This window comes from Acanthisitta chloris, unplaced genomic scaffold, assembly GCF_000695815.1.
Source record: "Acanthisitta chloris isolate BGI_N310 unplaced genomic scaffold, ASM69581v1 scaffold2032, whole genome shotgun sequence".
Lineage (NCBI taxonomy): Eukaryota > Metazoa > Chordata > Aves > Passeriformes > Acanthisittidae > Acanthisitta > Acanthisitta chloris.
Window position 1 is genome coordinate 37,125 of NW_008659673.1, and position 10,011 is coordinate 47,135.

General features: G+C 40.3%; 1 protein-coding gene across 3 annotated transcripts; it reads right to left on the bottom strand.

Moving 5' to 3' along the window:
- Positions 1–685: 685 nt before the first annotated feature.
- Positions 686–9,937, bottom strand: GJA1 (gap junction protein, alpha 1, 43kDa). Of its 3 annotated transcripts, none has more exons than XM_009069462.1 (2): positions 9,707–9,937; positions 686–3,722 (listed from the first exon to the last, which is right to left on the bottom strand). In XM_009069462.1, exon 2 carries the CDS (start codon positions 3,704–3,706, stop codon positions 2,561–2,563), a length of 1,146 nt encoding a protein of 381 aa, XP_009067710.1. In that variant the 5' UTR covers positions 3,707–3,722; positions 9,707–9,937; the 3' UTR covers positions 686–2,560. The 3 variants fall into 3 exon arrangements, with proteins under 3 accessions (XP_009067710.1, XP_009067712.1, XP_009067711.1); XM_009069464.1 differs by having other exon boundaries at positions 686–3,718; positions 9,707–9,935; XM_009069463.1 differs by having other exon boundaries at positions 686–3,718; positions 9,703–9,869.
- Positions 9,938–10,011: the final 74 nt, after the last annotated feature.

Consider the following 10,011-nt stretch of genomic DNA (forward strand, 5'->3'; position numbering starts at 1 on the left):
GAAAATAGAGAACTATATGATAAATGCATGAACATTATGTTTTGATTTTTCAAATAAAAAAAGTTAAACCATCTTTCCTTTAGAGTCCAGCACTGGAAAGGCAAGCACTGTATCACTTTATTCATGATATGGACCTAAAGGGTGAAGCAGGAGACAATATTTGGAATCCCAGCATTGCCAAAATCAGTACCTTTCTCCCATTGACTCTGAAGGAATGAGGCTTTAATTTCAGAAATTTTAACTGACTGTCACTCAAGCAATCTGATTATATGGAGAAATGTAAACTAGAGGCAATTATTTAATCATGTTGAATCTAAGCCATACATAAAAATTGCTTGTAAAATTATGTGACAGTATTTTACCACTATATTTTTTATAATAGTTTGCAAACAAATATATATTTTCTGAGACTCATGGTAAGATTTGAATTACTGCAGCTCATACTGAGCATGACTTTATTCCAGGAGTGGCACAAATGATGCTTGTTTTTTCAGTGTTGTGAGGGTATCTGAAGCTGGTCCTGTGAAATTTCAGTTCAAAATAAATCCAGGTGGATTAAATCAAGCATGCTGCTGAAATGCAGAGTGACTGGGGAAAAATGAACAGGGGAGAAATGAATTTGAATTATAAGACTGAAACAAAAGATATATGGACATATGAAACAGTAAGAGACAATTAGAAAATGTATTTATACTAAATTAAAACTTTATTGACTAATGTTCTCCAGACAACATGATCTGACGAACTATGGTTGCATACATGCAATGAAGTTGAACACAACAGTAGTTTAGCATGGAATGTCAAACAAATTAATAAAATGTATTAAATGAAAAAATTTGTCTGTGTTGCTGCAAAATGAAACCAAGCTATTTCCTTGGTCAATCTGTGGTCAGCTAAGAGGATATGCATTTGAAGAAACTGGTACATTTCTTTAGCATATATTTCAAATAAATTAGCTAGAATTGTACTCTTTAAAAATCCTTTCAACTTCACTTGCATTTCAAACAAAATCTAAGTGTAAACACTAAAATTGCTAGAGCCATCTAGAAAGACCTAACTGTCAAACTCAGAGTGGACATTACAGTTCAGTAAATGTGAATATTTAGAACAAGAAAAATACCAGTTACTGCAAAAGCCATGTAGGCATATTTTATTATTAATCCAGCACAAAGCACTTCTTCTAAGTTTCTCATGTAAAAGACTAAAGCTTGCTTACAGTACTACATCTTCTATCATTCAAGCATCATTATTACCTATCAGGGAGATTGACTAGATGACCTAATGGGCCTTTTCCACCCCTAACTTCTACAAAAGAGAATCATTCATGCCAGCAAGAACATGGTTCGCTACATCTTGGGCTTGATCCTGTAGACTGTTCAGGCAAAACTCCCATCAACTTAAAAAGAGATTTTCCAGAGCAAGACATCCAGGATTAGGCCCTTTGGATTTTTTTATTTTCAAAAGAGCATCCATTTAGGATACATGGAAAACATTCTATAGAATTAAAAAAATATAATGACATGTGCTTCACTTGCATTGAAGGAACCAGAGACTGTAAACACCATAGTGGCCCACATCTTCACAATATCCATGAGAAAGTGTCAACTGCAAGTAACCTGTGTGCGTTTATTTCTCAGCGTATGCTTCTGAGTGTTTCGTGTATACCTTTACCTCCACATCCACATACATATATGCACCCTTAATATATATAAAGGTGTGATAAATTTCACTAGAGGCAGTTGCTTGCCCATCTTGATGCTTAAATCTGCAAGTGGCAGCATACTGGTCTTTATACGATACTAAATAGACTGTACATGAGCAGCAGGACACAAGTGTTGCTGTGGGCAAGACTGTGTCATTGCTGGTTCTACGAGTGTGGAGCCATCCCATTTACGCACGTCACAAAATCTACTTGCGTGAAGCGCTGGAAGAGCAGATGACCAAAGAATGTCTTGGTGGGCCATGTCTGAAATTTGAATTGAACGATTCAAAGATAATCCTCACAGGACAACCCAGAGGACTATGTAGGAAAGTTTACCTTCAAAGTGCACTTTCTAAGAATGGAATGTTCTTGACAGGGAAATGATCAGAGGCAATCCTGGACTTTTTTGCTTGTTGAATAGGAAAAATGTTTTCATCTTCAGGCAGCATTTCACCCTGACAAATGTGAGTTCAGTTATTACTGGGTTTTAGTATTACGGAAGATTCTTTAGAAACAAACATGATAGTACACACATACGCATACACTCAGATATTTACAGGCTTTCTAGAAAAACAGCTGCTTACCTTAGTACTACCTTTTTCCTTTTTTTTAGTATTTAAATTCTTTAAACCAGCTACATTAAATACCAATGTGTACTGTACCACCCCACACCAACCCCACATCCCCCCAAAAAACAGCAAGTATTTTAAAAGTTTGTTTGCTTGTTTGTTTTTTTATGATTGTTAAAATCTCCTGGTTGAGACTGTTAAGTACCACCTCCACTGGAACAAGATCAGCACTAACGGCATCCTCCAATGCACATCATTTCATAGTTGAGCAAGTACTGCAGCAGGGAGCTTAGATCTCCAGGTCATCAGGTCGAGGCCTGCTGCTGGCTCGGCTGCTGGCTCTGCTGGGAGGCCTCTGGTCCACAATGGTGAGGGGCTGCAACTCGTGTCCCGATGCCAGTTTTTTAGCGTTCTGGTGCTCATCGGAGAAGTCGAAGGGCTGGGCGTGTGAGTTGGAGATGGTGCTGCCAGCCTGCCCCATTCTGTTCTGCTCTGCACTGTAGTTGGCCCAGTTTTGCTCACTAGCTTGCTTATTGTAGTTACGACAGGAGGAATTGTTCCTGTCTCCAGTAACAAGCTTGTACCCCGGGGGAGACATAGGAGACAAGGGGGCGGTCGGTGAGGAGCAGCCATTGTAATAAGCATATTTGGGAGAGCCACAGTCCTTGGAAGGGCTCATGGCACCACTGTGGGAGTAGGGGTCGGTTTTCCCTTTCACACGATCCTTGACACCCTTGAAGAACACGTAGAAAAGCTCAATGATGTTCAAGGCAAGAGACACCAAGGACACAACCAGCATGAAGAGGATGAAGATGGTTTTCTCAGTCGGACGGGAGAGGAAACAGTCTACTCTGTGTGGGCATGGATCTCGCTCACAGGTGTAGATGGCATTCAGGCTAAACCCATAGATGTACCACTGTATCAGCAAGAAAGCCACCTCAAAGACAGATTTAAACAGGATGCTGATGATGTAAGTACGGAGAAGGCCCCCACGCATCTTCACTTTGCCATGTTCTTCGATCCCATACTTGAATTTCTTAATTTCTATTTGCTTGAGATGCATATCCACATTCACACCATCATTTGCGACCACCTTGAGCTCTTCTTCTCTTTTGTTCAGCTTCTCTTCTTTCCTCATTACATAGAACACATGAGCCAGGTACAAAAGGGTAGGTACAGACACAAATATGATCTGCAGAACCCAGAAGCGCACATGGGAGATGGGGAAGGACTTGTCATAGCAGACATTCTCGCAACCAGGCTGTTGAGTGTTACACCGGAATGCAGATTGTTCATCTCCCCAAGCAGATTCAACCGCTGTCCCCAATAGCAAGATTCGGAAAATGAAGAGGACAGACAGCCACACTTTCCCTCCTGCAGTAGAATAGGCTTGAACCTTGTCAAGAAGTTTTCCCAAGGCACTCCAATCACCCATCTTCACAGGATGCTGGCTAAACAAAGACAAAGAAAAAAAATAGTGAGGGTTAAGACAGAGCTTTACTAGCTTTGATTCACTAAATCACAGATCAATGCTAATAGAGCAGTGGCTTTAGCTTTGTTGTAATTCATGATCTGAAGAGAAACGAGGGTTTTAGTTACTCTGCAGATGGAGAGGGAAGCCAGGAAAACTGAAAAGAGAAAGTTACATATATCTCAGAGCACAATGAAAAAAGAGCTTCCAAAGTGGACTCCACTTTTCAAGAAGCTCATGACAACATTCAGTGGCCACTGTAGATGGCTCAACTTCCTTGGTGGCAGCTTCAGTTCAAGGACCTACACCTGCCTCAGGTGGAAAACAGCTGTGACACACTGCTGAAGTAGGGTGTGGAACTAAGTAGTGGCACTGCCTAAATATGGCAGGAATACATGAAAGATTTCTCAGTTTCAGTGTGGATTGATTGTTCACTATAACTTTTATGTTCACTCTTTCAGATACTAAAAAAGCAAACCACTGTAAAACCTAAATACAAAAGTTTACGTTAAATTACTGTTAGGATCAGCTACCTAAAATTCTATCATTGCAAAACACATGCTATTTTTCCTACAGCAACATTAAACTGAGCTCTTGCCTATCACTACATAGTGCACAATACATTTAAGAGTATAATTAGTAATGATGCCAAGTTTATACTCTGCTCAACTTCAGAAAAAGCCTTGCTGTCTAACTAAAGCTTAAACATTATCATTTGCAGCACAAGTATCAAAGTTAACATTCTTTACCTATAGTTCTATGAAGGGACCAAAAGCAGTAAATACATGAAACAAAGCTAAGCTCATGTTACCACATTAGAGGAACTGGTTTCCTGTTTATCTGTGATTTGCTTAATTCATTGTAGTTTCAGCTTTGCATGTGCATCTTTTGGTATTTAAATTCCTTCACTTTGTTTTGAAAGGAAAAAAGTTTTAGCAAGAAAAAAAAAAAGGTAAACGAGCTCTTTCTGTTTTTAAGGCAACTCCTGGCTTGCAGTTTGCATTCCAAGTGTTGAACACTTCAAGTTTAAACTGTCTCTCCTGACTGGAGTTTTAAAGTGCGCATTTGTGGGACACAGGCAGCTTCTCGGGATATCTGGAAATACACAAAAGAAGTTGTTTGCTTGATCCTCTAGATTCACAGGAAAAACAAATTTCATTATAGATTTTTATCAGCTGGAGAATGGCAATCTTATATGCATAAAAACTAACATTTTAAGTTGACCCACATGAAAAACCACGTGAAATCAGGAACTTAAAAGGAAAAAACCCCACAAAGTTTCCCTTTTAAAGTGGATGCTGCTGGGCATAGCTATTTGTACCGTGCATGCTGAGTAATCCCTTTCTGGTATTAACAGTTTTGATAATGTCCAAATGATTTGCTCCCCACCGCATCATGGTTATATTCCCTACTGAAGGTCATTTATAGAAAAAGTGCTTTTTGGATAATTCAGAAAATGGGAAATTTTAGCACCAAGGAGATTTGCTTTCAAGAAGCAGTGAGTCACTGGAAACATAAGATTATAAATCTGGCAAACTCAAACATAACAATAGATGCTAAATAAAAACACACCATTCCTGCCATCGGAAAGAGTCTGAGAGAGTAATGGGAGGCAAGTGTTTAAAGTACTCGCTCCGATAGCTCCGAGAAGCCAATTATCTTTGAACCCCTGAAAAACATCCCAGGGCCATTTCCTCCGTCTGCTTAGTCAGCTGGCTCTGAAGTTCACCCTCGGCAGCCTGCTGACCCTTCCTCTTGTAATTAGCTCTTCTCATGAATGAAGCCCCATCAAAGGATCAGGCCTGCTTCAGACTTTTAAATCTGGAAGCCTCTATTGGGAGGAGTACACAGACCGTGTTTCTCTGACACATCCTCAGCTTTCATCCTTTCCAAGAAATGTGAGTTTGTCTTTTGGGGCTGGGGCAGCAAAGGAGGAGTCAGGCAGAGGAGCACGGAGGTCTCTGTAAAGCCTGGAATGAAATGTGACCACGTTCCTCCTCAGGCTGGGATTGTTAGAGCAGAGAACAGCCTGTAACTACACAACACGTGAAGTTTGTTTTAAAGGCAAGCTATTTGCTCCATGTCCTAGAAGTGGAAGTGGATAGAAAGAGCCTTTTTCAAGTAACAGCTTCTTGATTTAATTAGTCAGCTTTCCAATGACTCGAAACTACTGGGTTAACAGACTTTCCTCAGACTCAACATATTTTTTTACTGTCTAAATGTTATTTCAGATTGAAAGCCTGATTAAGAAAACAGAGGATGTGTTATTTCTAGGCAGTTATGTGTTGTTTGTTTTCTAATTACACTCCTCTCTGGTTCATTAATGCAACGTGATTTACTTCAGTTTTGACCCACTTAATCCCACACCTGCAATATTTGGAGAATTTACTACATATTTTTTAATTTGCTTCAGCATGCAAAATTGCTAAGTTTCATTTGTGTCCTCTGGCAATATAAACTCCAGGAGGAAACATTCCATGCTTGAATTACTCATACATAGTTTTGAAAAGCAACTTTTTTAAAAAGAGATCAGTTACACGCTAGCCTTTGCCAGTGATAAAAAACCCCACATCAATTCAAAACAGTGTACTGTTAATCAGATAACCTTGTGGTGGCACAAATATATTGTTCCCTTCCTTAAGTGGATTCTATTGCTTTATGAAACACAGTACTTTGCTTTGTTGTAGAGAAAATTCATTCATCAGATCTAACTTGTTTACTGTCAGGGCACTGAAAGAGCAGTTCTATTAACTGATTACAGCTGTTTACCAGGTATAAAAAAAGAGGTTTTGTACCAAACAGGTATTTAAGTATTCTAGCTTTGTAAGTAGATCAAAATGGTTAGCAGAAAACCTTTAATAATAGTTTTTCAGCATTCTGAACTTCAACTTCTTTAAACACTTCCAAACACCTTAAATGAATCCACTGAATGACAAAGGCTGGCCTGATCAATTGATAAAATTTCAGTACTTCAGGAATTTAAGGGCATAGCTGCTGCTGAGTACGTGCGTTTCATGAGTTGCTAGTGATTAATACTTTACAGGATCATAACCTTCTTCTGAGACAGACTACTGCCGGCCTAGTAAACTCTTTAAAAGATGGATTTCTTCCAGGTCCTACTGTGTGTGGGTAAAGACAGGGAAAAAATCCACAGAGCAGCAGGAGATTTGACAGCATTCATCTGAGCGGGTTTTAGATGACCACATGTATAAGACATTTGATTTGTAAGTCACAATTAAGAAATTCTAGAACTACTTTTTATGGATGGCATTCATCATGTCATCTGGTTCATATTTTCCAAGAAGAATAATGCAAACTCAGTGCTGTGGTAATGTGCCCAGGTCTGACTATAGTGTTAGAAGGTCATACGCTAGTGGATGGAAGAGCAGTAAGTGTTAGACTGGGTTCTAAAATGGGATCATGCTGCTGAAGCAATTGGGAAATAGGTCAAAGTTTTGATTTTCCACTCTTTTTCGCCTTTTTATTTGTGCCCGCACACACATAGACAACAAAAGAGAAGGTGCCGGACACTGAACATAAATCAGCTTGATCATTTCCCAAAAGTAAGATGCATTGCAGAGGAAGCAGCTGGGATGTACCACTCATGGAGTTTGGACAGGTTGGATAGGGAAGGCTGGTTTTCTGAAGCCTTGTAAAAATGAGTGAATGTCTTCCAAACACTGCCTTGGGAAGGTGTTGTTCATATGTAGGTCTGCAGATGAGCTTCAGTTCATTTTACCCACCAAAGACTACGCACTAAATGGTTGCAGCAACTAGAATTTAAAGCGTCACAACTATGTTTTTTAATTTGTCTGTCAGTATTGCTGGTCATCAGTCACTAGTGGATCTTTGTCTGTCGTATTGCTGGTCATCAGTCACTAGTGGATCTACCCCATAGCCTCTACCTCTCCCATGTTGTACCCTCCCCAGTTTAATTCTAAAGCATATTTGCAAAACCAACTGTGAGCACTTTCTTAGACATTCTCCAGTTGTACAAGTCAGGTCTACCCTCTGTGTTAATGCCCAGATCCATCCCTCTCCTGACTCACTTTGGAAATCAGGGAAGGAACACTGAATTCCCTGAGGGGGCCTCGGGTCCTCCAGTGCTGCAGATTTTGAAACATGGATTTCTAAAACATACATGGCATAAACAACAGCCCAGGTGCCTTCATGTGAGACAAATTCAGTGGGTAACAGGGGGAGGAGATACCAGAGGCAGGGGGAAAGAGAGCAATATATCTAATGAAACACATGCATTGCTCAATGTCCTCTAACCTTCCCCATGCCCACAGGAATCCTTAGCCTTGGTTCATTGCAGAGACAAATAAAATTAATCTTTTGGGCTTGCATAATATGAGAGATGAGATAACTTTAGAGTTTTGAATCTGTCTGTGCTTCTGCGTGTATAAGCATTCAGCTTCATGTTGCAAATGAAATCCCTTGTGCCCATTCCTCTCTTCCCTCTTCTGAACCCAGCCTGCTCTCCCATTTGTATGCTTGTTAGGTATCATGGGTCAGCGCCAGTGTTTGGCTTTGAAGTTTCTGAAGGAAACACTTCAGTAAACATCCCAAAGACTAGAGGCTTAAATTCTGCAGCGTAGTGTGCTGTCCAGATGTTAAAAATGGCAGGATGAAAGCTTCACGCAAGTCTTCTAACTCGCTCCCTATGCGCACACACACACACACAACACAGGGACATCGGGCAAAAGGTGTCCATAGGCCATTTTTGTCCCCTTTACCAGGGTCTTTTTGTCATAAATCTCACCTTAGAAAATGAAAAGAAACTCCCTGAACGAAATACGCCGCTTCATGAAGCTCACTGGTTATCTCAAGGCAAAATATGAGGACACACATAGGCACACAATATTCTTATTTGTGTGTTACTTGATAAGATAGATTGTACTTCGTCTGTCCTTCAGCTGAAGGTTCTTTTTCCTGCTTCCTCGTGTTGCTTTTTAACTACTGGCAAGCAACAGGCAACAACTGCTATAAGGCATCACTCCAAGTCTCACAACATAAAAAGCATTTTAGTTCTTCAAGAGATGCTGCTCAAGCATCTTTTCCTCTGCATTTTGGCAATTAAATCTTCAAGGTAATACACAGAGAATGTCTCATATAGAGATTATGACACATATTGTGGATATTCTTGCACAGTCCTTTTTAGAAAACTTTGATTTACATCTACCAAAAGTTTCACAGACATTGCCAACGTGGTAAGGCATATCATGATATTCCACATTCCTTCTCTAAAATCCCTCACCGAGGTTGCTAAAACAGAGTAACTATATACAAACCGTCTTAAAAATCCATAACCCATGTCTGGATTTTATCACATCTATTTTAAAAGAAAAGGTGAAAAAAACTTATCAGGAAGACCACGTGAAAGTCACCACTTCAGTAGCTGCAGCGTTTAACAAAGCACCTAATTAAGAACCTCGCTCTGCTCAAGCTATCAGGCATCAATCAGGATTTCCATAAGAAAGCGAAATGTGTGGGGAAGGAATGGGACGCGCACAGAGCAAGCCCCTGTTAACAACTTCTGATGCAATTTCGGTAGAGCAGAGGAGAGTGAAGCGCACCTCGGATTTTTCTTTAAAGGAGCTGAGTTAGCCCACGAGCAGTGGAGAGCAGAGATCGCACCAAACACGAGCAACAAGTCTGCGACTCTGCCCAGCACTCGCAACTTCGCCGCAGTTCCTCCCTCGGCTGAACAACGTTACAAGTTGTAAAAGTGTAGCACTTCTAGAAATGTATAGAAATATGACAAAAGAAAGCAAAGATTTCCTCTAAGCTGGAACTTAGCCCTTTAAGAGAATCTACGCTGTTAGAGATGTGTGTTTTTAAACAAGTTCAACCATCAGCGCAATAAAACAGAATTGTTAGGGTGGAAAAAAAAAAGAAAAAAGTGTTTTCAGAAAAAAAAGTGATACACAAAAAGATGAAACAGGAAAACTTTCAACTTACCCTTGCTGATCAGTAGTGAAACAGGATCAGGGTTCTTCTTTGGAGGGTTAAAGTAAAATGGAAGAGCACGTTCAGGCACTCAGACCTGTCTATTTAAACTTTAAAAGTCTACTGCTGCTTTGTATTTTTCATCCTTCCTTCCCCACTAATGAAAGAAAAGTGCTGATACCTCATAAAAGTTTTTTCTAACTTGGAACACTGGCAGAGCTTTTAAGAAGTTTTCAAGGCTCTAAGTGCGGGAGGAGGGCAGAGGGAGGGGAGAGCGCGGGAGGAGGGGCGGGGGGCAGGGAGCTGGGGGAGGAGCG

Coding starts and splice junctions, on each gene's coding strand:
- GJA1 (XM_009069462.1), bottom strand. CDS start 3,706: ATGGGTGATTGGAGTGCCTTGGGAAAACTTCTTGACAAGGTTCAAGCC.